We start from the raw sequence: 26,938 nt of genomic DNA, 5'->3' as shown, positions 1-26,938 counted from the left end.
CTGACGTCACTGGGGCTCAACCAGTGTGGCGGGTGCGTCATGACCGTGAGGGCTATTATTGTGGCACCTACCTTTAGTCTCGTTGATTTACTAGAACGCAACCTCAGCTCGGCTCAACCTCCAGGCTTTACATCCCTTAGCGGGTCAAACCAGAATTGTCAATACCATTAGACCTCAACTGCTAGTAAATTCATTCGAAATAAGTGGCAGACCCGCTACTCGTCATCGTTATGGAAAAGTTTCCAAGCATACCTATACCACCTCGGCTCCTCCCTCGTCCCAAGCACACGTTTCAACTTTTCCAGCTTCTCCCAATCAACCCTCATCATCTCCTCGCTCAAATTCTGCGCCAAACAAACACACAGCGCGCTTTCATATTTGGGCCCCAACATCGCCAAATGTATATCCTTCTCCGATGCAATCCCACACGTCCATTCGAGGATCATATGAAATCGTGACATGGCGTGATACCTGCCTTCATCGTCCGTTGCGAAATATTCCTGTGCACCGCGAAGTTTAATTGCGGTTTCGTCGAGGACATAGCCGAAGAGAAGACGGTGTTTATCTCGGGTTTTAGGGAGAATGGAGACTCTGGCCGGGTCCATAGGTAGGAGATGTGGAGTCCAAGAGAAGGAATACTCTGAGGAAACGGGGAGGACGACACATATTGGGTTGTCGACGGGACTATGGATGAAGCCAGGGAATGCATACGTCCTTCTAGTGGGAATGGGTGGCACCTCGGACTGGAATAGGAAAAATAGGTATTAGACAGGTATACCGTCGAGGAGAGATTCAAAGGCTTACTTGGGCCAATGGTGGTGATTGTATGTCAGGATGCGGCCGATACGTACTTGTAGGATGGATCGAATCCCGTACCAAGTCCGGAGGGATTACCTCAAGTCCATCAGAATCGCCAGGCCATTCAGGGTCCGGATCATTTGTCGAAGGCGTCTGTGCAGATCTTTTGACGGTGATTGGCCCTCCAGATACCAATACATTGGGAGGTCCTCCATTAACTTCATGTGGCGAGGAAACATGCCCCGACACAACATAAGGGTATTCGGCGCCAGGGTTCACCTCAGCAGGCGTTTGAATTATGCTGGACGACGCCTGAGCTGTCCCTATGACCACTTCGGCTCCCGGAATAAATTCAGTATCGGCACTGGATGGAGTCACTACCTCCTCGACTACAATCCCGCGGACCATCGGAGTCGGGCTCCTGGAGGACTTGTCGCTTTCATCGAGCTCATCGATTTCGGACTCACCATCAATATTGCTCCCGGACGGATCCCTTCGGCGCACAACCATGGGTCCGCACGCATCGACGGCCTCGTCGAAAAACTCCTCAAAGCCATCGTCTTCGGCATGGTCATCCCCATCGCCATCATCGTCACCGCCTCCGCCACCACTATCGCCGCCACCACCACTACTGTCACCACCGCCACTCTGGAATGTCGCCAACGACTTCTGTATAACCCTTCTATGGAACAACTGCACAACAAGACCAACAAGCTCCGTCGGCATTCCAAGATCGAGAGCATGATTCCGTACGCCAGGATTACTGGTGAGCCTATACCATAAATGAGAGAGGATAAGACCTGCCGGGTTGCTGAGACGCCAGAGACGATGTTGGAACTCTGTACCATCGGATGATTTTGAATGGGAGGCTTCGAGGACCAGGGATTCGAACGCTTCTGCTTCTGGGTCGAATCCCCCGAGAATGATGGGGGCCGCCTTGGTGTTATCGAGATGGGATGGACTTCCGGTGTTGCTAGGAGAGGTCGTGTTCATTTGAGCGTCAAATATTCGATATGTTTGATCATTAGAAGGGTTCTCGTGGGAGGCTCCTATCGAGCGTCCTGCGGCCCAATACCTTACCCCGAGGCGAGAGCGAGGTGGTAAGTGCACGAGTAGAGGAGGTAGAGGACCATTGTGCACTCGGACGAGATGGTACAGTCCAAGGAAGGGAAGGAGGTATTCAGGCTCGCCGGTAATCTCTACACCATCGAGAATCTGAAATGTGATGAGGTCAGCGCAAGTAGACTAACAGTGTAGCTAGAAGGTAGCCCATGAGCAATTGAAAGAGTCCTTACCTCTCCAAATGTACGGTTGTCGTCTTCTTCCACAATACGATGTAAGAGGTATCGGACGACGTGGCTGTGTGGACAGAAGGCTATGTATCCGGGTTCGAAATACGACAGGTGGCATGTTGGGCATACTGCAATCCGTTCAGTGCCGTCAGGCCCGACGAGCATCAGTACAGTATGAGGTCGGGAGATTGCGAGACCAAACGACTTACGTTTGATATCGTTCTCCTCACTTGACAACTTAACCGTGCCCTCGATGTCCTCATCCATGACACCAGCCCATATAGCCTTATCTACCTAGAAAGGACCCGAAAAAAGAAGTTCAGCGACAATAGACACATAAGCAACAGACTAGCCAATCGGCCCGAACTCTCCGTACGTACCTGGAGAATATCGGCCTCTTCCTTACAATCGAAGAACTGTCCTACCTGCTCGCCGGAGACAGTCAACCGGCTGAGACAAATCGAACATAGAGAATCTGAGAGGACGTTCGCGGTTCGGGCGGACTCCGATTGCGACTCCGAAGGTTCTGCAGCACCAGCCTGAGTTTCGCTGGTGGGCATATTAGAAATAGTCGAGGCAGTCTGACGATGGCAGGGTGACGGTGATAGTGATGTTGGTGCTGTATGAGAGTCTATCATGACATCAAGCGACTGCCGCAGGTAGTGGGCGTCCAGGAATAAGGGTGAGAAGAGAAGATGTTCGAAATTGGACCATGTGTGTCCATATATAAACCTGTGTGGCCACGGGCGTCTATTATCGAAACTCCGCTGCACCCCTACAGCTGTTCTGAATGTGGGTGGCCCTTTGGATCCGGCACAAGGAGCGGACAGACCGGGCTTTGCGGTTGTAACAGTGTGCATCTAGATGTTTTAAGAAGAAGGTGATACGTGAGCAAATCCATATGGTATGATGTGGAAAGAAGAAGACGAACTCGGACTGTTCTACGATGTGGCGGTAAATCAACATCGTAGTCTGATTCGGCCTTGAATGCACGAGGGGTTCCCGGTCACCGGGTATCCGTTCAGTCATGGGAAGCTTGACTGTGACTTACACATGTGCGGAAGAATGGGAACGCAGACGCTGAGATATCGGTTTACAATGATCCATCCAGTCACAAGAGAACCGTACCACACAACCCTGCTACTCGTACACCGCGTATTGATACAACTTCGGCTCCTTACCGAATATAGGCATTCCTCTCGAGCCCCTCAACCCAACCCTCCTTCAGCCTGTCCCTTCTGCATCACGAAACCTATGCCCTATGCGGTTGAGTTCACAAAGAAGCGAGTCTGCAGTCGCTCATTGAACAGCATTCCTCGCTGCAGCCTTCGCTTGCTGTTCCAACGCAGCCTTCGATTCCTCATTCGTGACGAGAACGAAATCAAACTTCAAGAGCTTGAATTTCGACCCTTTCGGGAAACCGCGCTTGCGTGCCTCTGCTTCGTCGTCTACGTCTTTGTAGTGCTGCAAAGTCATAGTGGCATAAGAAGGAATGTATACCAGAGGCAGGGGCAGCGGGCGTACCACGACCAAACTCTTCTTCACACCGAACACGGCATCACTCGTCATGTATGGATCACCATCGGGATAGAGAGCAGTGGTGAGTTTGACATATCCTGGGGCTTCGATCATGACGTGGAGGTGGTTAGGACGCATGTTGTGCCGGTTTAGGTGAACGAGGAGTTCTCCGACAGGACCCTATAAGTAGGAAGGTGAACAGATGTTAGACTACCATACCGATCGATAAAGGATGTCGATAGGGTTGGTCGGAGTAGAGGGAGAAGTTGTAAAGAGGGAAGGGGGGAGTAGGGGAGTAGGGGAGTACAATCAAACGTACATCTCCAGGGATAGGATAAGCCACGGGTACGACGGCACGATAACCAAATTTGCCATCTGGACCGGAACGCAGGCGACCACGACAGTCGGGCTTCTCGCGATTCTTGTACTGCGTATCATAGAATCCTGCAATCCAGAGTTAGCCAATTCACATATAGCACGAGCGATTACAGTCGACAGAAAGGGCGAACCATTGTCGTCGGTCTCCCAGGTCTCGATGACGGCATCCGGGATGGGTTTCCCACTCGTCGAAAGTACACTTCCCTCGACGAACATGTACTCGCCCTTGCCCTCCGACGCAATCGAGTCGCCATTGCTCACTATGACAGAGGACGAAGTAGACAGTCAGCACAGAGCCTTGGCTATGCTCAATACTGTCAACGCTGGTGACAGCGCCACACGACTCAGCGAAGGAAACAGTAAAAGACGAGGACGTACCATCTGGTGCATCCTCGGTGAAGAACGGACCCAACACGCTGCTCTCCGTCGAGTTGCCCACCGGTGGGTTGTTGAGCGCGTCGACAAGGGCAGAAACTCCAAGGATATCGGAGAGGAGGATGAATTCTTGGCGAAGAGGTGTGCAGGTTTGGCCAGTGCGGGTGAGGAACTCGAGGGTGGTCATCCATTCTGCTGTTGTGATACTGTGTTCAAGGTGAGGATGGGGGCGATGAGCATGTTAGGCTCTTGTCATTCTATGGGAAAGGAAACTGGAAGGAACGGATTGACGGATTGCGGGAATAGCGGGATCGGGAAACGTTCGAGTGTGGGGGATTCAAAATAGGGGTAGAACTGGACAGGTTTAAAAAGGAACGCACCTCGTTTCATTGATGAACTCATGCAACTTCACGACCAGATTCTTGAATATGAACTTCGTCCGTCTTGCACACCAGAGAAAAGAGCGATGTCAGCGGATGAAGTAGAACGGGTCATAGTAAGTTATTCACGTACGGGTTCGTCGCAAGGTCGGTGAGCTTCAAGAGGTTGTTAGTGATGATCTCCGCCCGGTCAGGATACTGTCCCATCCCCAAAAATAAAACTTCAGTATCTTCACCATGGCATCCATAGTTACACATGCCGTACCGGAAGTTCCACTGTTGGAGGAGGAATTCCATTCGACACGGCCTTGTTTGCTACACTCTCTGAGGCCATCTTCTCTGTAAGTCGTCGTGGGTTCAAAGTCGATCCTAGTGAATCGAAGCAGAGATATAAAGGAGTCTTCGGAGCTTGCTAGTCGGTCTTAAATAGATCCAGACGGCGGCCATAGGTAAAGTCGCTGAAATGAATGCGAAGTCGCTGATTCGGCAGGAAAAGTCAGCCAGATGACCGCATTCGCCAGATTAGGTCCTTGTTCTCCCTGACGTCCATGTCAGCAGGCTATTCCGAACTCTTCCCACTCGCCTCGATTGCTTGAATGGTTGTAACGATCCGATATCATGATGCGACGGGAGCGAGAAAGGGAGAGAAATAGACTTGGGTTGTTTGTTTGGGGAGTGGGAGACTCAAAGGGGAAGGAAGGATGAGAACCGTGAGAGATTGTGCACATGAAGGACGCAGGTCTCGCTTTGTCTTCTTGGTCCTGACTGGTGTGATCCTCTTATTCTACCGCTTTTCTGTTGGTTTAGGCCAATGATATACGTACACAACAGCATGTTAGTGATGCGGACGTGTCTGCTTCTACTCGGTCGGTGTACGAACTCGGGCGTCCAAGGCCTGCACGGCGCAGCTTGCAACTTCTCTGTGTTCAAGACTCGAGGGACAATCCATTCTTAGCATGCACGTCTCGTAGTCTTATCGCTCGTCGAAGCTTGGAAGACGGTACTGTCACCAGGATACTCGACGGCCCAAAAGATATCTGTTGCTTCAGTAACTTGGGTTCAAGTTCGTACGTCTTTGCTTCTCTCTACTCCCGCAGTTCTGGTCTCCTCCAGCCATGGGATTTTGGATATCTGGGGCTGCGGTATCAACGACGCTCTCTATGGCGCCATCTGTGAGCTATTGTTTGGCCGCAAGATGCATCAGGAATTGTATAAATATATCATCTCGTCTGTGTGGCCCAGCTTGACGCCACCCGCCTGATCGGTGAGTCGTGATCGCGGGGTGAGCGGTCGGCATGCTCTGCCTCCTTGCATCGAGAGTGTCCATCTGGTCAGAGCTTGTGTTTGTCCTAGATGCTCCTGATGCGCAAGCCCTACTTTATCTCCCTCCAAAAGAATGTTGTCATGTGTCGCTGTTCTTCCGGACATCCTGGAGCTCATTCAGCCTAGTCCTAAACAGTGTATGTCCAACAATTGTTCCAATTTTAGCAAAGTTCAGGTGACACGTCCCAACTCATAGCAGAGGAGCGGGGCAGGAAGGAAGGCATCAACGAGATTCGTGTTTTCTAGGTCGAGGGGCGAATTGGCGGGTGCCCCGCTTTCTTAGGCATTGCTGTACCCAACCCAACGTCTGTCCCGAGACGCTTGGACAACCAGTTCAAGCTAGACTCGATCACGGCTTTCTCTCGGTCAACCTCCCCCCACTTTCGGTGACTCTTTGTCAAGACTTCTTGCGCCCTTCCCACCTCTTCTAACGCTTTGCTGGAATATTTCCAGAATTTTTCACCACGACTTCCTTCGGAAGCCTGTCTAGAAACCTTTAGGGGTTGAAAACCTTTCCCTCGGCGGAAACCTCACTCCAGAAAGTTGCGGAAGCGGAGTCGAGCTGTGCTCGAGCTTGAGTTACTGACATCATGTCGGTATAGTTCCATATTTACTTCTCTGTTGCCTTGCTCCGAGCGGGAATAGAACCTCCTTGCGCCATCCGATTCTCGAGTGCCATCTCCTGCTCCTGAAGCTTTCTCAACCTTCCTCCCAAATTTCCAATCACAAGGACATGTGAGACGACACATGCCGGCATTAGATACGACAAACGCACAATGGAGATACAATACTTCGTCGTGCACGAACTTTATGTTTAACACGGTAGCGTTGCAGGAGTGAGAGAGCTTTACACTGGCACACGCATCGAATCTCATAAATATGTCAGAGACCCTTCCCTTCTTTCTCGCCTCACATCAGAGTATCTTAGCCAGTTATGCTCGAGCTCCTTGATCGTTCCTCTGTGGCTGCTTGTTTATTGACTCTCTGCACCATCGCCGGACTATATCTGTGGCGAAATAGGACTGCGAAGCATGCAGGAATACCGCTGCCTCCGGGTCCTCCCCGTCTACCCCTCGTGGGCAACCTTTTACAGATGCCGAAAAGTCATGATTGGTTGACCTACGAAGCATGGGCCAAGGAGTTCGGTAAGTTCGCTGTTTGTTTTGGTCCTAGATTTTTTTCTCATAGTGATATGTTTGCGACGATCAGGTTCGGATGTGCTTCATGTCGATGTCCTCGGTCGCCATATTGTGGTCTTGAATTCCATCAAAGCTGCCACGGAGCTGTTCGAACAGCGCCCTTCGATTTATTCAGACAGGTACAGCGATTCGAACCCCTGCCATCTCTTTACACGCAGTATTGAACGATATGCTCCAGGCCAATCTTCACTGTCGTACGCGTTTTGTAAGCCTTGTTTCTTGGACTTTGAGAATGATATCTGATGTGAGGTACAGGCTGGGTTTTGATTGGGGGATGGCTTTCTGTCGGTACAACGACCGGTTGAGAACCTCACGCAAAAGGTTCGAAGAGTTTATGCGACCTGCCGCTCTGAAGGCGAGGATCTATCCCATTTTTCGACATCCGGGCCGTTCATCCTTTCTTCCTTTCTGTAGGAATATCACTCAGTCGAGATTATAGCTGTTCATGAACTCCTGAGTAATCTCGTTAACAGACCCGATGATTTCATGGCTCACTTAAGACAGTGAGTATTTACTCCTCAATTTTGGCCCATCTTGTTCATCTTCCGTCTTCTTGTGTACGAAAGCATGGCCGGTAAAATCATCATGGAGCTTGCATATGGTATACATGTCAAGTCCACGGATGATCCGCACATTGAGAGTGCCGAACAGGCCACACAATCCCTTTCGACGTCAATAGCCCCTGCTGCCCGGGTATTTGACTTCTTCTCTATATGTACGTCCCATGTCGAGTCTATCTGACTGAATCCTTAGACCTATGGATGCTTACAATGCGTAACAGTGATATATCTTCCCTCGTGGTTTCCAGGAGCCAGCGTAAGAGCACATCCCAACATATACTTATCTCTAGACGAAACGAATTGACCATGAGTGGCAGTACAAGAAGTACGCGAAGCGCATGCGTCATTGGAGTGTGGACACGAGAGAGATTCCGTGGCGCGCTACCAAGGAAGCAATGGTATGTTGCGATATCACGACAAGTCTCGTCCCCTTGAGTAATTAGGAACTGCATGTGTTATAGGCCGAGGGAAAGGCATCTCCGTCCTTTGCTGCTAGGACATTAAGCCAGCTGGAACTTCAGTCTTCACCTGCTGAGGAGTCGATCTGCAAAGATGTTGCAGCCAGCATGTACGTGTCCTTTGTGTGCTTCCAAATTTCATGGCAGTTGATGGCTCCCGCTCCCGCTCCAGGTATCTCGGTATCCATCCACCATCTTCTTGACAACTTCATTGCGGCGTTAATATGTTGTTACTGTGCCGTGAACAGGTGGCGCCGACACAGTAAGTTCTCTCGCATTCTGCGATGTCACTGCACCCTAATCGCGTTGTCATAGACCGTATGCGCGTTGGGAAACTTCATTCTCTCCATGGTATTGTATCCGGGGTCGCAAAAGAAAGCTCAAGCGGAGATAGACTCCGTCGTCGGACCCGACCATCTTCCCTGTTTTGAGGATAAGGATTCGCTTCCCTATGTCAACGCTTTAGTCGCTGAGGTTCTCAGGTGAGCTCGTGCGCTAGGGTTCCAGTTTGCATATCTTCCTCACACTCTTTCAGATGGCGGAACGTCCTGCCTTTGGGTACATTATCTAGCATTCGATCTTCAGTCTCATTATTGATGTAAAGAAGAGTAGATCTTCCACGCGGTCTCCGGGTCGACGATGTGTACGCAGGCTACCTCCTGCCGGCTGGGTCCGTGATCATTGCGAATATCTGGTAAGGGACTTTTTGCCTGCAGATGGGACTGTGCGGAAAATAATTACGGGCTATAGGGCCATGTTGCACGAAGAGACTGTATACGGACCCGATGCGTTGGAGTTCCGGCCTGAACGTTTTCTGGACAAGAATTTACCGTTTCCTGAAATCGTCTTCGGCTTTGGACGTCGCCAGTGTCCAGGTATATACATCAGAGTTCTATCTCTTCGTTGGATTACTAACACGCATCTGCAGGAAGGCATCTTGCGCGAGAGTCCGTATGGTTGGCCATTGTGTCAATGCTGGCGACACTCGACATTTCGAAAGCGAAGGACGAGCACGGCAACAGTATTGAACCTGTGGACGGTCAAGTACCTGGCATTATCCCGTAAGATAGCCGATTTTCCTGTCTTTGTATAGCATGGTGTCTAACGCTAGAAATGTGGCGAAACAGGTATCCTTTGCCATTCAAGTGTCATATACAGCCGCGATCGACGGCAACAGCGAAATTGATCCAGATGTCTCAAATCATCGAGACGTATTGAAGTCTTCCGTTTTCCTTTCTCTGAGAAGTTCGAGAGAACGGACTTTCGGGATGCACCGCAGCATAAAAATGGATGGTTAGGGGCTATTCGTGAGGTACTTACACCTGTTCCAAATACGATGAGCAGGTCCGAGTATGTGATGAGTGTGGCGAGAGTGGCGTTCGGGAGGTCGCTTGGTCATCATCTCGAGCGTGTCATATACAAAGTGTGGGTCAAGTTCGTGTTCATCATCATTCCTTCATGTCATCGCGCAGCGACCATTCTTGCCCTCTAGATAGACATTCACTTGTCTTTTTTTGCGTTGATGTGAGGTTCAGTTCTGCGAGGTCAGAAAATTTGACAGGCGCAACGGGTAGTCTTGTACTGGAACGATTGGATTTTACTCGTTCCGTCCGCGATGGCCCTGAGACGACCTCCTCGGCGAAACATTGTCACTGTCTACGCTGTATTTTTCCTGGGGCCTGATGATTCTACCGTGAGAGTAGACTCCGAGCAGAAACCCGACGACGCCGGCACGGTAGATTCTTATCATCGTCGGGAAGGTCGTAACTCAGTAGCTCCATAATAATGACCCGATTGCGCCCACATCTCAGCCCCAGTGGGTTGCGTAGTCTCCGTCTCCTTGGTCTGGCATAGTAAATGCCAACTGCTCGTCCTCAGCCTACCCAAATCGCACAACTTGATCCTTTAAGGGGCTAATGCTGGGCCGCCCAAAGTACCTTTCGCACGTGACAACACATCTGGCTGTATTCAAGCGCTCGATAGGACTTGTTCACATCTGAGTTTGGGATCCCCATATACGTTTCAGTAACGCAAACATGCGGCACAGCATACAAACTCGTTTGCATAAATAAACCAACAGTCCCGATTTCGCCTTCCCCCATCTCGCTCTCAAGAGTCTCCTCGATATGTTCGTCGATCGCTTCTCCATAGCTGCTTGCATCCTTGCGCTCTTCTCCATCGCCGTGCTGTATCTATGGCGAAACAGGACCGCGATATACGCAGGCAAACGACTGCCTCCGGGTCCTCCTCGTCTACCCTTCATAGGAAGTTTTTTTCAGATGCCTTCCCGTCACGATTGGCTGACATACGAGACCTGGGGAAAGAAATACGGTGCGTACGCTCTCTATTCCTCCGCCCCAGATCACTCTCTGACGGAATGACATCTTTATCCTCGTCAGACTCTGATGTGGTTCACGTTGATGTCCTTGGTAGCCATGTCGTGATCTTGAATTCCATCGAGGCTGCTACAGAGCTGTTGGAACGCCGTTCCTCCATCTATTCAGACAGGCACGGCTCGCCCCCGAATATGGTTAGCTCCACGAATATTTACCAACTTGACACAGACTAGATAGTCCAGTCATCCGTGTGTTGTAAGGTTTGCTCTTGCTATCTGAGAATGTTGGCCTACTGAACAACGTGCAGACTCGGCTTTGATTGGATAATGGCTTCCATTCCCTACAATGAAAATTTGAAGTCTATGCGCAAAATGATCGAAACGTTCTTCCGGCCAACTGCATTGAAGGTAAGCGTTTACATTCTATGATATGTCAGCCCGAACCCTCACACAAGGGTCTAGGAATATCACCCTGTTGAGACTGTAGCTGTCAACCAGCTCCTCAATAGTCTTATGGACAGGCCCGAAGAGTTTACGGCCCACTTAAGACAGTGCGTCATGACATCTAGTGCAAGTGACTCTTGACCTTAGGCCCTTTATCACGGTTTTCATCCGTCTATGTTGAAAGGATGGCGGGTGCGATTATCTTGGAGCTTGGGTATGGTTTCAAGGTAAAACCCTCGGGCGATCCACACATCAAGAGCGCCGAGAAAGCTATGCATGCCCTCACAACATCAATATCCCATAGCGCTCGTATTTTCGATTTCTTTCCTCTAGGTGAGATCCTCCCTGAATCTAGTGGACATTCCTCGTTAAGTCGATGCTCATGCTGAATGGCAATACATAGCAATGTATCTTCCTTCGTGGTTTCCCGGCGCTAGTGTAAGAACATGTCCCAGCACAATCATCGACGGTGAAGTGACTGACCTAGAATGGCAGTACAAGAAGTACGCCAGAGACGTGCATCATTGCAGTGTGGACACCAGAGAAAATCCATGGATTGCCGCCAAAGAAGCATTGGTACGCCAAGAAAGTATGATATTATCTGCATAATCGGAGACACGACTGTTATAGGCCAAGACCAAAGCCTCTCCATCCTTTGCTGGGAACGTACTAGACCGGTTGGAGACCGATCCCTCACCCGAGGAGGAATCTTTGGCTAAGCTAGCTGCGGGAAATTTGTTTGTCCATTTTTGTCCGCCTTTTCCATGATTGCTGATGACTGCTGAACAGGTACCTCGGTAGGAATATATTGTTCAATCTACGATTCGATTTATGCACTAATTTGTTCATACAAAATGCGCAGGTGGTGCTGACACAGTGAGTATCTTGGCAAGCTGCGTACCATCTTGACCTGATCGTGTTGCAACAGACCGTGTGCGCGTTAGAGATATTTGTTCTCGCCATGACATTGTATCCAGAATCTCAGAAGAGAGCTCAAGCCGAGATTGACTCGATCATCGGAAGGGATCGTATTCCGTCTTTTGAGGACAAGGATATCCTTCCTTATGTCAATGCCTTAACCACTGAGGTCTTCAGGTGAGCTCGTATGCTGTGGTTTTGATGTGCATATCGTTAAGCTTTCCATCTCTTTCGATAGATGGCGAAATGTTACGCCTTTAGGTACTCTTGACATCGTTACACTCGATGAATGGTATTTCTGATAGCAAGGCTAGCTGTTCCCCACCTTCTTACAGTTGATGACGTCTACAAGGGTTATTTTTTACCGGCTGGATCCACAGTCATTGCGAACGTCTGGTGAGGAACAATTTTGCACGTACATGGGAAGCTTTTCGATGATGATCGCCATGGGCATTAGGGCTATGCTACACGACGAGAATGTGTACGGATCAGACGCGTTGGAATTCAAGCCCGAACGGTTCTTAGACAGAGATTCACCATTCCCCGAAATCGCGTTCGGCTTTGGGCGTCGTATCTGTCCAGGCTTGTCCCTCCCGTCCTTTCTTACTGAGTCGCACTGGTCCTTTCTCATTATACCTCATAATATTTGTAGGTAGACACCTGGCTCGTGAGTCAGCTTGGATAGCCATAGTGTCAATTCTAGCAACATTCGACATTTCGAAAGTGAAGGATAAGGACGGGAAGGACATCGAACCCGTTGACGAACAATATTCTGCGCTCGTCCCGTAAGCCACTCCCGAAGTTCAGGTTACCACCGAGTACTTGATGTCTGATGGTACGAATATTATGATGCAGCCGGCCTTTGCCATTCAAGTGCCACATCAAGCCACGGTCTGCTGCTGCTGCTAAGTTGATTCGGATGACACAAATAGTTGAGGCCTAGTGACGGACGTGGCAGGTAGTCTGAGTGTGACGAGGTCGGGCCTTATTGACAAGGCGCAAATAATGTCCACTAGTAAGTAGCTCCCACTGTACTGAACGTACTAGTTGGTAACGGGAATAAGTCTAGTTGACCTTATTCAGAAAGTCAGTCATCAATGATTGAGGGAATAAAATTAACAATAAAATTGAACAACCATGCAGTACAACGAGGAAGGAACATGTTACACTATCCTTCGAGGTCGCTACTCTCAAATAAATGTATAAATATGTGTCCGTAATGAAACCTTATGAACCGCCACCAGACCATCCATGTCCACAGTAAGTAGGCTACTCGCCACCAACCCGAGTAGAAAACCCGAGGAAAAATGACTGGAACTCCCAGTAATCTCAACTACCATCTTGTCCGCCAGCGCCGCCCACCGCTGCCACCCCTCTACCTCCCCAACTGCATCAACGCAGACACAGCAAACCCTGGTTGAGCCTCCTCGTCAATCTACACATTCCCCGATCAATCATCCCTCTGTAAATCCGCGGCATTGATTTGCCAATCGAGTACGTTCAATCGAAGCTTCTCTTGTCGGGTGGCTTGTGCGTCAAGGACATTTTGACGGAGGTGGGGTATCTCCAGCAGAAGATCCATAGGATCCTTGGCTTCCATAGAGGCACCTTCGGCATGATCAGACCTTTTCGAAGGCTCTGACGAGTGCTTTCGTTTTGCGGAAAGTCGCTCGTCCGATGCATCGGAAGGTCGTTTCTTAGAAGGATGAGGAACCCGAGCCTTAGAATGTCGCACGACGAACCCTGGCAGCTCCGAGAGTTTGTCTATGTTCTGTCCCCAGCGTTTTAGAGCGTTGGCAGCATAGCGATAGTGAAGAAGGAGGGCGGATGGTCGTGGATGTTCGGTAACGGTTACAAATGCAGCATCGACATTATTGGGCGTCCATTCCGCGTAGTCATCAGTCGCGTACTTTCCAACTAAAGATAGATATTGCAGTGTGTATCGTTCTGCCTTCGGGTGAGACTGATAGCTTTTAAGAGGATGCTTGCGAGAAGTCGGAGGAGGTGGGATATCGTCTGTGGACAAGATGGGATTCGGAGTCTGCAACAGAGTTGTCGGTCAATGCCGGCGATTGCTGCGCGGGGATCAAAGAAGAATGTTGTACGGATTGTGAGCGCCATACCTTCATGATTGCTACCGACCACTTTTCATCCATCAACATTTGGGTTTGGGAAGCGAGTAGGATACCATAATTGCTCTGGTCAATTCCGAGCAAGGCAGTGTCTTCTCCGTCTAGGAATGAAGCTGTGTGGGAACGGCTATCTACAACGGCTCTAAAGAACTGTCTCCGGACAATCTCAGCACAGCAAAAAGTATATGAAATTGCTCAAATAAATGGAACGCACGTCTTCGCCCTTGGATAATGGGATGAAGTGGGCCACATGACACATCGTTTCCACCACTCCAGTGAAGGGACAGTGTCCGTCACGCTCGAGAAGGCTGCGCCGAAAGGACGCCTTGCATGTATCAGAGGCTGACGATTCTGTCTTGTTGAAAGCGGTGTCTGGATTGACGGGTGCAGCTTGTAATACTGCTTCGCTGGATCAATCAGCAAAATGGTCGATCATGAAGACAAGTAGAACTTACGGTCTCTAGGTGCGTCCAAGTGGGAGGTGTAAACTGCTCCTGCAGCTAGCTGATCTTTAACTCCAACGACCTGGCCGTTGAGTTTGATCGTGCCTTCGAGCCAATAAACAGCCCAGGCGAGGAACTTGAGATATTTTACTGGGTAGAGGCAGTTTGCGCGGATATCGCAAAGCGGTATAACGAGATGGATCCCGTCAAAGCCAGCGGATTCGTCCAAAATGAGCGTGATCCGTTCCTCGTTCAAAGACATCGCGCTGTAGCAAGCAGGAAAGTGTGAAGACCAGAAGTGGCAAGCGGGCTGAGGCAGGTTGACAAGTTCGACGGTGGCGGTTAACTGAGTTTGAATACAAGTGAAAGTACCCGCGAAGTTTACTCTAGTTTACTGTGGCCCATCTGAGACTCACCCGCCACATGACGAAAAATAGATCTACAGTAGAGCACCTTCGTCAAGCACAAGTGACATTTTCCTCTTTTTTTTTTTGCTCTTACATCTTACGTGCTCCGTTTGGGGCATGGCACCGGATTTTTGTCTATCTGACTATATAGGCCAGGGCGTCCGAGAATCCGGACAAATTTGGACAGGTTGTCGAGTTGCGAAAACGTGTACACCCTCTACACGTACAAGTCTGGGGCTGGAGGGTATGTATCATCAGAGATGCTATAGTGCTGCTACTACCTTTCCTGGTGGTATTTGGCTCCTCGCTGATACTGTATCAAGCAGAACATCGAGCGGACCGTCTACCCTCGTCTACCCCAGTCGTCCACTAGTGCCGCGGTTCCTTATGGTACCCATGTGCTCGCGAGACCCTGCGAGACCCCCGCCCTGATTCCAAGCTCAATATAATTTTGCCGTTGCGTCATTCTTCGGGGAATTTTGAGTGTCCGCGATATTAGAGGTTCTTCCACTTTGAGTCGTCGTTCATTGACTGCAGCACCGTTTCAGAACCTTTTCCTCGTTCGAAGCGATAAAGTTGAACGAAGTTGAACATCTGTGGAGCCTCTTCTAGTAGTAGTACAGCCGAGATCAACGCATCTCGGTGATCGTTCTTGGCAAGACGTCACTGCTTCAAATGAGAAATCGTTGGGTGTTGTTGGGGGCAACAGCAGGAGAAGGAGTGGTTGTTGCGGGGCTCTCTCTTCGTGCTCCGAACGCGGGCGCTCGGAACGAGCCATCTTTCCGAGTCACCCATGACCACAGATTAAGCACCCAATCTGGGGAAGAAGATCTCGGAACGGAGAAAATCTTGCCATAAATGGTAAGCTCAACGCCTTCCTGCGACCGGAAGTGAGCGGGAGCAAGCGCTTAGCAGTTTATCCGGAGCCAGCGTGGCTGTCGTCATCTTCGTCTTTCCTTTCCTGTGCAGCGACTTTCCTTCGGTGTGTTCCACAAACCATCATCCCGCTGGCTATCTATTCCGCCACGGGCTATGCATGATTCCGGTACCAGTAACGGCTGCGACATGACACGAATTGTACGTGAACAATTTAGGTAGCCGCTTCCATGGTGGAGCTTTTGTCTGCTTTTGTGTGATATTTGCTGCGTCGATGACGACGATTCGCGTTATTTCACGCCCGCAGAGCAACCGTTCCTTCGCCGCGCGGAGGCGTGAAACGCGGGATGTTGATCTGTGGAGCCAGAAATTAGCACGACGCTTCGAAGCTTTATCAAGCGACGAAGGGTGTTGCTTATGTACGTTAAGCAAGTTCTGCGTATATAGGTTCAGTTCGGGTCGACAATCCCTCCCAACCACTCCCTCTTGCTCGTCTTGCTGTCTATCCTCCTCCTCCTCCTCCCCCACCCACCGTCTCGAAAGACCCACATTTGAAGTCTCGACTTCCTCTCTCTCGATCCGGCATCGACGTCTGTACTTGCCAGTACCACCATTCGTTTAAACACAACCCCACTCTCAATCCTCACTCTCAACATGTTCTCTTCCCGCACATACTCTGCCTTGATTGCTCTCGTCGCACTCGCCACGAGTGCCGTTGCACTTCCCGTCAACGTCGACACTAATGCTTCTCTGGTTCGTTTCTTTTTCTCTACGCTAAGTTCTAGTGCATAGTAACTGATTTTTTCCCCTCGGCTTGCCTTCTTCTGTGGTTCTAGTCGCTTGCCGCGAAGCGTGACCTCGTCAGTGGCGCCGTTGGAGCTGTGGACGGTGTTGTTTCGCCAGTCCTCAGCGCTGTCGGATCTGCCGCTGCTCCCGTCGTGAGCACCGTCGAGGGTGTTGCTGCACCGGTACGTATTTTACACCTCGTGTCTAACCTACCCGAGTTCCCCATCATTCTAACCTTCTTCATTCGATCATTTCCAGGTCCTCGGCGCCGCTTCAGGAATTGTCCGTCGTCAAAATGCCACCGCCAACGCCACTGCACCCGCTACTCCCACTTCGTCCGACGCTGGACTTGGTGGAATCACCGGCACTGTCGGCGGTCTCGTTTCCGGAGTTGAGAGTGCTCTTGCCCCCATCGTTTCCACTGTTGAGGGCCTCGCTGGTGGCATCGTTCGCCGCGACAACGCCTCTGCTGCCGCTAACGCCACTTCCTCATCCACCGGTGCTGCTGCTCCGGCCGACGCTGGACTTGGTGGAATCACCGGCACTGTCGGTGGTCTCGTATCTGGTGTTGAGAGCGCTCTCGCCCCTGTTATCTCTACCGTTGAGGGCCTTGCTGGTGGCATTGTTCGCCGTGACGGCCCCGTGACCGGTGTCGTTGACGGTGTCGTTGGTGCCGTCGACAGCGTTGCTGACCCCGTCGTGAGCGCCGTTGAGGGTGCTCTTGACCCTGTACGTCTCGTTTCAATCTGCTTCCTTTGCTCTGTCCGATTTGCTCTTGTTCTGGCCGTTCACTCATGGTCGTTCTTGATTCCCTTCTTATCAGGTCGTCGGTGGTATCCTCCGCCGTGATGGGCCCGTTACCGGCGTTGTCGACGGTGTCGTCGGTGCTGTGGACAGCGTTGCTGACCCCGTCGTCAGCGCTGTCGAGGGTGCGCTTGACCCAGTGCGTGTTTCCTGCACATTTTTACCCAGCCTTCCATGTTCTCAATGGTTCTGAATATATTAGGTTGTTGGTGGTATCCTTCGCCGCGACGGCCCGGTCACTGGCGCTGTTAACGGCGTCGTCGGTGCCGTAGACAGCATCGCCAACCCGGTTGTCAGCGCCGTCGAGGGTGCTCTTGACCCCGTACGTTTCTCGCCCATTTCTTTAGTTCAACAGTGATTAATCCTAGTTGAACGTGTAGGTCGTTAGTGGTATCCTCCGCCGTGATGGTCCCGTGACTGGTGTTGTCAACGGCGTCGTTGGTGCCGTCGACAGCATCGCCAACCCCGTTGTCAGCGCCGTTGAGAGTACTCTTGACCCCGTACGTCCTTGTCTGTTTGATACCTCTTCGTTCTAGTTTACTTATAAATCATGTTTAATCACTCAGGTTGTCGGTGGAATCCTTCGCCGTGATGCTGCTACCCCTGTGACCGATGCTATCAACGGTGTCGTTGGTGCTGTTGACAGCGCTGCCAACCCCGTCATCTCCACTGTCGAGTCTGCTGCCGACCCCGTACGTTTTCCACTTATTTCTTTGGTTCACCAGTGACTAATACTTATTGGATCTATAGGTCGTTGGTGGTATCCTCCGCCGTGACGGGCCCGTTACCGGCGCTGTCGACGGTGTCGTCGGTGCTGTGGACAGCGTTGCCGACCCCGTTGTCAGCGCTGTTGAGGGTATTCTTGACCCCGTGAGTATTCACTACTGTCCTCCTTTCCTAACTGAGAACTCATGACTTCATAACATTTAGGTCGTCGGTGGCATCCTCCGCCGCCAGCTTGACGGTGTTACTGGCCTCGTTGGTGGTGTCGTTAGCGGTGTTGAGGGCGCTGTTGCCCCCGTCGTGAGCGCAGTCGGCTCTGTCGCTGCCCCCGTTCTCGGCGGTCTCTAAGCGCTTCGCTCCCCTCGCCTCTCGTCTCCGCTGATCTCTTTCCTCTGCCACTTTGTTTCCTTCTGCTGCTCTGCTCATCTCACGTCGTCGTCCCGTCATCCCCGTGGATTGTAACGCAATAGCATCTCTCCGTCTCGATACCCCCGATCTCTACACGCGTATTATCCTCTCCCTCGCTTCGTTGTCTCCTTTGTACGATCGTGTACTGTACTCTATTACCTTCGCGTTCTTCTTCTGCTCCTTTTACAATCTCCTTATTTGCCCTTTTTTGGCTCGCGGCTCGCAATGCTTTGTCTTTTTTCTCCAACCTGAGTACACCACTTCGTTCGGAACAACACTCTTTCTTCCTCTACTATACCATAGTTTTGCAGGTATGCCTCGTACGGTAATAGTGCTACTGCATGATCCACTGTTTGAATGAAAACATGACTGGGTCATCGTCCTATGGGTTGTGGCCATTGTGATCGTGTGAACCTTTGGTCTGAGGGGAAGATGTGTGATCCTGCGGACCAGATAAAGTCTCACCAGGGCGGCTGTCGTGGAAGCCATGATACACGCGACGCTGGCCATGTACGCGGCGTACGTCCTGCGTATACGTTCAAAGCGAATATTCCCTTCGCTTACGACCAAGTAGTTCTCGGTTTGTAGTCGCCGTTTCAGCTACTCTCGCGGTTGTGAGGCCCACTGCAGCGCATGCCTCATCCCTATCATCAGTACACGGTCAAGAATGCCCAGAGTGTAAGGCTGTGTACGGTGTATGATTGTAGTAACACACGCAGGACCAAAACCATGGAAGGAGATTCAGAATTATTCATTTGTTATAGGTACTTATATAGTATACAGGATGTTTAACTTCCGCGACTACGCAATCCAAGTCCGTGGCCATTCAAGACCATCGATGATATAATACATCCCATCCGAGCACGACAAAGAGCACTGGAATGGACAGGCTTAGATCATCCAGTTTCTCAGGGAGGACTCCGCGCGCGCGTAACCACGACGTCACAAATCCATTGCGACCCCATGCCTGGAGCATCACCACTGATGAGAGGTATATAAACCTCTGCTCATAAAGCCTTTTCTTTTTCTTCACTTACTACCCACCACCACAAACCCACAACACCCACATTTTCCCCAAATCACAACTCGATCCTCTACACAAACATGCCTCTTTTCAAGAAGAGCCACAACGTCCGTCTCTTCTCTCTTTTTTCATGCCTCATCACTTCACTGAAATTGCCTTCATATCCTTCAAAACTTACAGAAGCACGAGAACGACTCCGGCGCCGCCGACAACATCCGCGACGACTCTACCACTGGCTCCGGCACCAACACCGGCATCGGCTCCACCGCTCGTGAAGAGCAACGGTACGATCCTGGTCTGAGCGGTGATACGACCCAGGGCTCTGGAGGGTATGGCGACCCCAACTTGACTGGACCGAATGTTGCTGGAAGGGGTGCGCACCACGATGTACGTTATATTTTATTCTTTACATAGACATCAAGGCAGGACGCTGACTCTGGCTTGTTATCGATGTTGTTTTTGGATAGTTCGCGACTTCGGACAGACATAACATCGTCCCCGGCCAATATCCGGCCGGTCAACAAGATCAGTACGGCCCAGGTACCGGGACCGGAAGGACTGGCGCGACCGACGTCTACGGCGGTCAGACAGGCCCTGGTGTCGGCACTGGCACCGGTATCGGTGGGCAGCAGCAGCAGCAGCAGCAGCAGCATAGGAGTGGGGGTGGACATCTTGCCGGCAAAGTTGAACACGGCGTCGGTGCAATGATCGGTAGTAAGGCGTTGGAGGCGAGGGGTGCGGAGAAGGAACAGTCAGTGTTGTTTTTTTCTTCTTCTTTCGTTCCATGGTGGGATGACTGTCGCATGATGGTGTTGACTGACGGTATTGTTTTGGCATATACAGTGAAATGAACGCCATCAAGCAGCAAAGTACCGAGATCTCTGAGGCTGAGAGGCTCGAGCGTCAAGCTGCTGAGCTTAGAGAACGCGCCGTCGCTCATGGTACGTTTCCTTCTCCTCTGATACTCAACACCCACATCCTTGTTCTGTTCATCTTTGGCTCACCCAACCTTCTGTGGCGAATAGGTGCTCATCCAGATAACTCCAAGCTCGGTGGAGGCATCAAAAGGAAAGGGGGGCTCTTGTTCGAAAATAGACCCAGAATAAACCGGTGACCCAATGATCTCATTCGTAACAATATGCTTCCGGTAGGCATGCGCGATGGTGGGGGGGTGGTAGTGGAAACGGTGACGCCACCATTGTTAGGAACGAAGCGGTTGAATAACATGCACAAACACGGGGAAAGCCCCTGTGGCACCCACGCACTTTATCGTTCTGTGGCCCGCGCCCACAACTCAATATCAATAGTCGACTTGAATTTCACGAAAGGGAAGAAGGATATGTGGATGTTTGGATGTCTAAGTATCGATTCCAAAGAAACGAGAGCCTCTGGCATTTGACGAATGTTTAGAGGCTGGCTGCATTGAGCGTTGAACGTCCATGTCGACCACAGGGGTCTGAAAGAGAAGCCGGCATACTGTAGGGCAATGTAATGTCTGTGGAACTGTGCATGAGCTAGCTGCTACAATACTAGAAATATTCATAGCGCTCGGACGTATTGGCGAAACGAAGATAAGTGCTCGGCACGCGTCCGCATGATCATCGGTAGTCGGCGAGCAGCCTGTTCTCTAAACCGACGAGTACCTGGTGCAAACTGCGCTTGCCAATGGAAAGCTGGGCAAGGGGTGCCATTCGATTGAAGTATGATAGACCTTTGGTAGAGCTGCTCCCGGTTCCCGAGTGGCAGGGCATGAATGCGGTCGATTGGACACAGCTCTCATGCCTGAGTCAGGAGTGTGAGATCAAATATCGAGGTGCATTAGTCGGGCTGTGGATTAGCAAGCTCGTCGAGGATGAATAGGGCTACACCAAGCGCTGATATAGGCAGGACCATGAATAAGTTGATTGGTGTGAAGAAAGAACTTCATCGACGTGAGACGTGAAATGACCGCATTCCTGCCATGGGTGGCCCAGAAAAAAAGTATTATCCGGTCAAACTGCACCGAGATATGCATAGTATACTGCAGAGCTATCCGACCGTGCAGTGAAGGGCCGAGGACAATGTGTCCTTTGCCAACGCGACGAAACAAAGCATGTCGATCCGCGCGACATTGGCGTGTCCGGTAATGAATCGACGAAAGTCTGCAGAGCCCACCGAGAACATAGAAAGCATGAGACATGGTGATCGATATCCAGCAACAATCATCTTTCAACCCAAAGACCTAGAGGGCATCGTCTGCAACGACGTCGGCGACAATGGACGTCGAGAGCAAAGCGTGGGACGGGCCGTTTTCCCGCGCCGCTGTGCACGCCGAGAGAGCGGAAAGAATTCTCCGGGACACGCTGCACGAACTGAACCACGTCGCCCCGCCCGCTCAGACTATCCGCCACCCTATCCTTCTCCTCCATCCTACACCAGACTGCGACGACAACGACTCGGGATATATGTCCAATGACAATAACGACACCACCGACCAGTCGACTCCGACAGTCACGACGGCGACGACCACAGCCCCGACGGTCGACACGGCAGCTGCAAACGGCGAACGAGCTCTGAACGATACCCCGGCCACACCTCTGTCGAGAAGACCGAGCAATGCTGATGCACAAGCGCAGGTTATTGCTTCGTTGCGCGAACAGGTCCAGGATCTCTTCTCACAGGTCACAGAGTTAAACAACAAGCTCGTGAAGTCCTATGACCGTGTCTCTGACCTCGAAGATGACCTTCATATTTCTTCCTCTAACCTTCGCTCTTCGTCGCTCAAAATTTCGAACTTGGAGTTAGAGCGTTCGCAGCATCTGTCTGCTCTCAACACAGGTGCGTTGTAGTATTCAACCACAGCCTCGTCAGATTTTTGACGTTGTGTTCAGGTTTGTTAGTAGAGAAAGATCAGGTCACTGCCGAACTCACTCGTCTCATGGAAAAGGCGACAGAGGAGGCCGCTCAACGCGGCCAAGCAGAGTCTGCCAGAGCAGAAATCGAGAAGGACCTTGACGATCTCTCCGCTGGTCTGTTCAACCAAGCCAATACCATGGTCGCAGAAGCTCGGTTCGGACGCGCAGTCAGCGAACGGAAGGCGGAGGACGCTGAACGCGCTTTGAGGGAGACGGAGGAGGTTGTGCGTTTGATGCAGCTGCAGATGCAGGAGTTGCAGGAGGAGAAGGAGGCGTCGGAGAAGAAGGTAGAGGAGATGAGCATGACCATGGGCAAGGGCAAATGGATTACACGGACACCTTCGCCCTCTCGTGGACGTATTTCGCCTCGGCTACTCAGCAGTCATCTTCCATACCAGGAGTTCTTGATGTTTGTGGCACATCTGCGAACTCTGAGACCAAACTCGACACAAGTGCCGGCCATGTCGACTCTGCTCCCACTCCCATTCCTCTCCCGGCTAGCCACTGAAGACACGTATGTGGGATTTGATATATTTCGTTCTCATGCTGTGCTGACCGCTGCCTTAGCGAGCCTACGGTTCGCCTCGACCTTGCACCCTCTCTGAATTGGCTCACTCGCCGCTCTGTCCTTTCCGCCATTCATTCTGGCCAACTCTCCATCGAACCCATTTCTGCGACTGCTCTCCTCGAATGCACCATCGCCTCGCAGAACTCCCTTCCCGTCCCCACTAACAGCAATCCAGGCATCTGCTGCGCACTCTGTGGCACCTCGCTTACCGACGGCTCATCCCCCGTCAAGAATCACTCGAGCAACAATTCCTGGGGTTCCTCTATCTTTAAAGATGCCCTTTCCCGATCCCTCTCCAACCAGAAATCAAGTCCTCCCTCATCGCCGCCGCCACAACAGAACTCGTTCTCCAACACCAACCCGAACAACCTCCCTTCTCAAATATATATCTTTAAGCTAGTCACCACCACCACCACTCTCCCTCAGAGCCCGAACGCGAAGAACCAAACCACCGTATATCCCCTCTGTCCCTCCGGCTGGTGCCTGACACGTCTCCGGACGACATGTTCCCTCTGGGCGTTCGTGCGGACCGGTATCGTAGAGAAAGTGTGGGAGGAAGAAGTCCCTAGTCTTCCACCACCACTACCAAGGAAGGATTCCTCCGACGGTAGACCGTCCATACCTCCCCGACGAAAGTCAAAGATGGGAGGTCTTTGGGGCATGGCTTCGGCCTTGGGCATGGACCGGGGCCTGAGCTGGGGCGAAGGCAATTCGAGGTCTGGTTCACCTAGTAACGAGAAGTCAGAGAAGTCTGTGATGGGCTCACCAAAGGTCCCCCCTCCAACGCATCCTACGCACTCACCCAGCATCGCGAAGAGATTCGTAGCTCCTATTGCTACGAGTGCCACGGCCGCACCTCCACCCCCACCTCTTCCTACGCGGAATCGATCTCGGACGATTGTGCAGCATAATGTGGTACCGGCGCCGGCGGGAGAGATTTCCGAAGAGTCGTCGATGTATAGCAAGGCCAGCGAGGAGGAACAAAGGATCGGGGAAGTGATGCGTCTGAGGGGCGGAGCGGCGTCGAGCGAGAGTCTTCCCGAGCCTGAGACAGAGACAGAAGAGGGCGAACTTCGACCCTCGACTTCAAATGAGACCAACCAGGACGCTTTCCACACCCCTACGGACGAGCCAGCAGAATTTTCTGTCCCATCGTCTCCCACCCCGGCGGCCGCAGCTCCAGCACCAGCTCCAACACCGGCTCCTGCTCCTGCCCCTGCTGCGCGCGCTTCAGTATCTTCCCGAACCTCCATGGACGCTCCTACAGCCCGTTCCGCCTCCCCCGCCACGCCTAGCTCGAAGCGTAACTCTGTTACAGGTGTACCTTCAAGAACAGGCTCTCCGGCTCCTCCGCCCGTACCTCGTCGTGCAGCCGCACGCAACCGTCCTGTACCACCTCCACCTCCTTCAGGACCTCGTCCACGTTCTGCGACTGGATCTTCGCCGACACCTGAGCCTGTATCCTTACCCGCAGTCGAGCCAACGCAACCACCAGCTCCTGCAACTGCGACAGAGGAGACGAGCGCCTCTGTGCCAGCCCCTGTTCCCGAGGAGCCGGCGACACAGTCTGCTTCCGCTCCTGCTCCCGCGACGGAAGCTAATCCTGACACTGATGCAGCCGAGGTATCGGTTCCTCCTCCTCCACCAACAAGCGCTGGAGAGCCTATTGTCGAGGAACCTGCTCCTGCGACAGATATTCCGCCGTCAGATTCTCAGGAGGTGAAAGACGAGGTCGAGAAACCCGCGCAGCCTTCTACTCCTACGCACCCACCTACTGAGGCCATCGACCCCGCAACTGAACCTGCCCCTGCCGCGGGAGCAGAAGCAGCAGAGGTGGCCTCCGTGATAGACGAGCTCAGGGATACGAAGCACCACCGCGACGAGTCTCAAGAACTCGTCTTCACAGCCGGCTCAGACTACGACTCTGAACCGCCTCATTCCGCGCCCTTGCATCCGCCTACCATCCCTGCGCCTCATTCCACGCTCGAGACGAGCACGACTGCGGAGGAGCTGATGAGGGAGGCTGAGGCTGGGGAACATGAAGAGGAGGAGCATGATTCGTTTGCTCCATTGCCTGTGGTGCCTCCTGTGACTGCGCCTGCGCCGACGACGGCGGCGACGCCGCCGTTACCGGCGAGGAGTCGGGGGCGGTCGGGGTCTATTATGCAGCCTCCGCCTCCGCCTAAGTTTGCGAGTAGGAGGGTTGCGCCGATTAATGGCGTTGGAGGTGGTGTTAATGGGGTCTCCCCTCTTGCCGTCGCTATTATGAAGGAGAAGATAGAGCCTGTAGTGGAGGAGGAGAGCGAGAAGGAGAATCTCAGTGTCGATGTGAACGTAGGTGAGAAGGGGGAGAAGGGTCAGGGATCGGGAGTGGACGGGGAGATTTATGTGGGCGAGGCGACGTGGGAGGAGAGGACTTGGAAGGAGTTGGTTAGGTTGAGGGAGGAGATGTTTTGGGCGAGGATTGGGGGTGTGCGATAGGTTGATATGTTGAGTCTCAGACGCTGTTTAGCGGGTGGAGGATCGGGGTATGTTAGGAGACGGACTGGTTGCTCGTAATGTGTAGGTCTCTGCTCGGTCGGTTGGATCTCTCGATATTCTGTTAAGCTACAGTTTTGTTGTTGACTGTGAGAGTTGTGATGAGTTATGGTGTATGGTCGTCGCTAAATTTTATATGGGATGGATCTAGATATAGTCATTCGAATAATATTATGTTGGTCACTCATTATTATGATGGGGGGCTTCCGCTCGATTTAGCACTGTCTCGGCCTAAGTGACACCGTGTCTGAGGATTGTTGACGTCTGCCATTTTCAGCTGTTGTAGTCGACTGTCAATATCGACTTCAAACATTACGGGCTGTCGCGAAGCCTTGACAACAAAGTTTAGTCATACCAGTACCAAATCCAGTAATACAAGCTACGCGGACCTGTGCACAGCACCGGCTCTTCATATGTTGGTGGTCGAGCTCGCGGTGCTCGCCGACCACTCCTCTTATCGTATATTGTGTCTGTCCCACTTGAATATACCTGGACACCCCAGTGGTCGAGCTCGCGGTGCTCGCCGACCACTCCCCTGCTTGTGGACCGTACTTACCTACCCCACTTAAACTTACCTTCACAATTTAGGTGGTCGAGCTCGCAGTGCTCACCGACCACTCCCTTCATTAAAGACTGTACCTACCTCACCCCAATCTACTGCCGCCCCTGTGCATTTTAGACAAACAGTACAGTTAGAAATATAGCCTTGAGCCAAGTGTTCCATCCACAGCCCTGTTTCCTCACATGCCAGTCACGGTGGTCGAGCTCGCGGTGCTCGCCGACCACTATGCATTCAGACAGAGAGATACACAAAATATAGTCTTAAGCCAGGTGATTTATTCACAGCACTCGCTCTTCATATGCTGGTGGTCGGGCCCGCAGTGCTCGCTGACCACTCATTTTATTGTAAATTATATCATTCTCACTCTCACAGTCTGAGTGGAGGACACGGTACCACTGAACACAGCATTTTAAGCTGAGTAATAAGTAGATCACTATTGATAATCAGTGGTCGAGCTCGCTGCACTCGCCGACCACCCAACGACCACCACGTCATGAGAAACCTCACGGGCCACACTCCTGTACTGTAACATCTGTAACATGCTCGCCGTGTAGCACACTTGCCAGTGCTGATGCAGGGAACACAAAACTCAGGTTGCAGGATATTCCGACATTCTTCTAGGCATTGTGGAGGCCTGACGTTATTTTTTGGTGTTGAACATCGCATCCCGACTGGTCACTTCGAGGACATACGCTCCCTTGCAGCCGCTCGCCACTCGGGACTGGGGCACCGGAAGAGTCCGACGCGCGTCGCTCGCCAGCCAATCAGCTATTTTTACGTAAGCAGGGTTCCCAC

At 51.8% G+C, this 26,938-nt stretch overlaps 8 protein-coding genes across 8 annotated transcripts; 3 read left to right on the top strand and 5 right to left on the bottom strand.

Annotated features, from left to right (window-relative positions):
* Positions 1-215: 215 nt before the first annotated feature.
* On the bottom strand, positions 216-2,650 carry STEHIDRAFT_154550 (uncharacterized protein; the record flags this gene model as incomplete). The annotated part of the gene is made up of 5 exons (XM_007301727.1): positions 216-743; positions 805-2,013; positions 2,094-2,218; positions 2,300-2,384; positions 2,471-2,650. The coding sequence occupies 5 exons, from the start codon at positions 2,648-2,650 to the stop codon at positions 216-218; spliced, it is 2,127 nt and encodes a 708-aa protein (XP_007301789.1).
* Positions 2,651-3,158: 508 nt separating this feature from the next.
* Positions 3,159-5,361, bottom strand: STEHIDRAFT_75596 (aromatic compound dioxygenase). Its single transcript, XM_007301535.1, has 8 exons — positions 5,007-5,361; positions 4,875-4,939; positions 4,742-4,804; positions 4,365-4,567; positions 4,118-4,246; positions 3,928-4,052; positions 3,615-3,788; positions 3,159-3,554 (listed from the first exon to the last, which is right to left on the bottom strand). The coding sequence occupies exons 1-8, from the start codon at positions 5,073-5,075 to the stop codon at positions 3,390-3,392; spliced, it is 993 nt and encodes a 330-aa protein (XP_007301597.1). The 5' UTR covers positions 5,076-5,361; the 3' UTR covers positions 3,159-3,389.
* Positions 5,362-6,306: 945 nt separating this feature from the next.
* STEHIDRAFT_109164 (uncharacterized protein) lies at positions 6,307-6,821 on the bottom strand (the record flags this gene model as incomplete). Its single annotated transcript, XM_007301726.1, has 2 exons — positions 6,307-6,550; positions 6,679-6,821. 2 exons carry the CDS (start codon positions 6,819-6,821, stop codon positions 6,307-6,309), a joined length of 387 nt encoding a protein of 128 aa, XP_007301788.1.
* Positions 6,822-6,998: 177 nt separating this feature from the next.
* STEHIDRAFT_53658 (cytochrome P450) lies at positions 6,999-12,921 on the top strand (the record flags this gene model as incomplete). Its single annotated transcript, XM_007301513.1, has 15 exons — positions 6,999-7,209; positions 7,274-7,382; positions 9,352-9,396; positions 10,925-11,024; positions 11,079-11,167; positions 11,245-11,393; positions 11,464-11,498; positions 11,556-11,649; positions 11,704-11,801; positions 11,989-12,155; positions 12,217-12,239; positions 12,293-12,374; positions 12,436-12,564; positions 12,635-12,763; positions 12,834-12,921. 15 exons carry the CDS (start codon positions 6,999-7,001, stop codon positions 12,919-12,921), a joined length of 1,548 nt encoding a protein of 515 aa, XP_007301575.1.
* A 168-nt stretch (positions 12,922-13,089) lies between these two features.
* Positions 13,090-14,815, bottom strand: STEHIDRAFT_166814 (uncharacterized protein; the record flags this gene model as incomplete). Its single annotated transcript, XM_007301725.1, has 4 exons — positions 13,090-14,019; positions 14,102-14,260; positions 14,325-14,509; positions 14,566-14,815. The coding sequence occupies 4 exons, from the start codon at positions 14,813-14,815 to the stop codon at positions 13,429-13,431; spliced, it is 1,185 nt and encodes a 394-aa protein (XP_007301787.1). The 3' UTR covers positions 13,090-13,428.
* A 2,227-nt stretch (positions 14,816-17,042) lies between these two features.
* STEHIDRAFT_119631 (uncharacterized protein) lies at positions 17,043-18,776 on the bottom strand (the record flags this gene model as incomplete). The annotated part of the gene is made up of 7 exons (XM_007301724.1): positions 18,357-18,776; positions 18,177-18,296; positions 17,993-18,118; positions 17,807-17,926; positions 17,629-17,748; positions 17,446-17,565; positions 17,043-17,351 (listed from the first exon to the last, which is right to left on the bottom strand). Coding segments are annotated over exons 1-7 (959 nt in total), but the record flags the coding sequence as incomplete, so codon positions are not given.
* Positions 18,777-19,661: 885 nt separating this feature from the next.
* Positions 19,662-20,805, top strand: STEHIDRAFT_154545 (uncharacterized protein; the record flags this gene model as incomplete). Its single annotated transcript, XM_007301723.1, has 6 exons — positions 19,662-19,688; positions 19,762-19,968; positions 20,049-20,332; positions 20,425-20,522; positions 20,607-20,664; positions 20,733-20,805. 6 exons carry the CDS (start codon positions 19,662-19,664, stop codon positions 20,803-20,805), a joined length of 747 nt encoding a protein of 248 aa, XP_007301785.1.
* A 1,204-nt stretch (positions 20,806-22,009) lies between these two features.
* Positions 22,010-25,764, top strand: STEHIDRAFT_145672 (uncharacterized protein). Its single transcript, XM_007301722.1, has 3 exons — positions 22,010-22,398; positions 22,452-22,989; positions 23,043-25,764. The coding sequence occupies exons 1-3, from the start codon at positions 22,026-22,028 to the stop codon at positions 25,522-25,524; spliced, it is 3,393 nt and encodes a 1,130-aa protein (XP_007301784.1). The 5' UTR covers positions 22,010-22,025; the 3' UTR covers positions 25,525-25,764.
* The last annotated feature ends 1,174 nt before the right edge of the window (positions 25,765-26,938 follow it).

This window comes from Stereum hirsutum (assembly GCF_000264905.1).
Source record: "Stereum hirsutum FP-91666 SS1 unplaced genomic scaffold STEHIscaffold_4, whole genome shotgun sequence".
Classification (NCBI taxonomy): Eukaryota; Fungi; Basidiomycota; class Agaricomycetes; order Russulales; family Stereaceae; genus Stereum; species Stereum hirsutum.
This window is presented reverse-complemented; position numbering and strand designations above follow the sequence as displayed.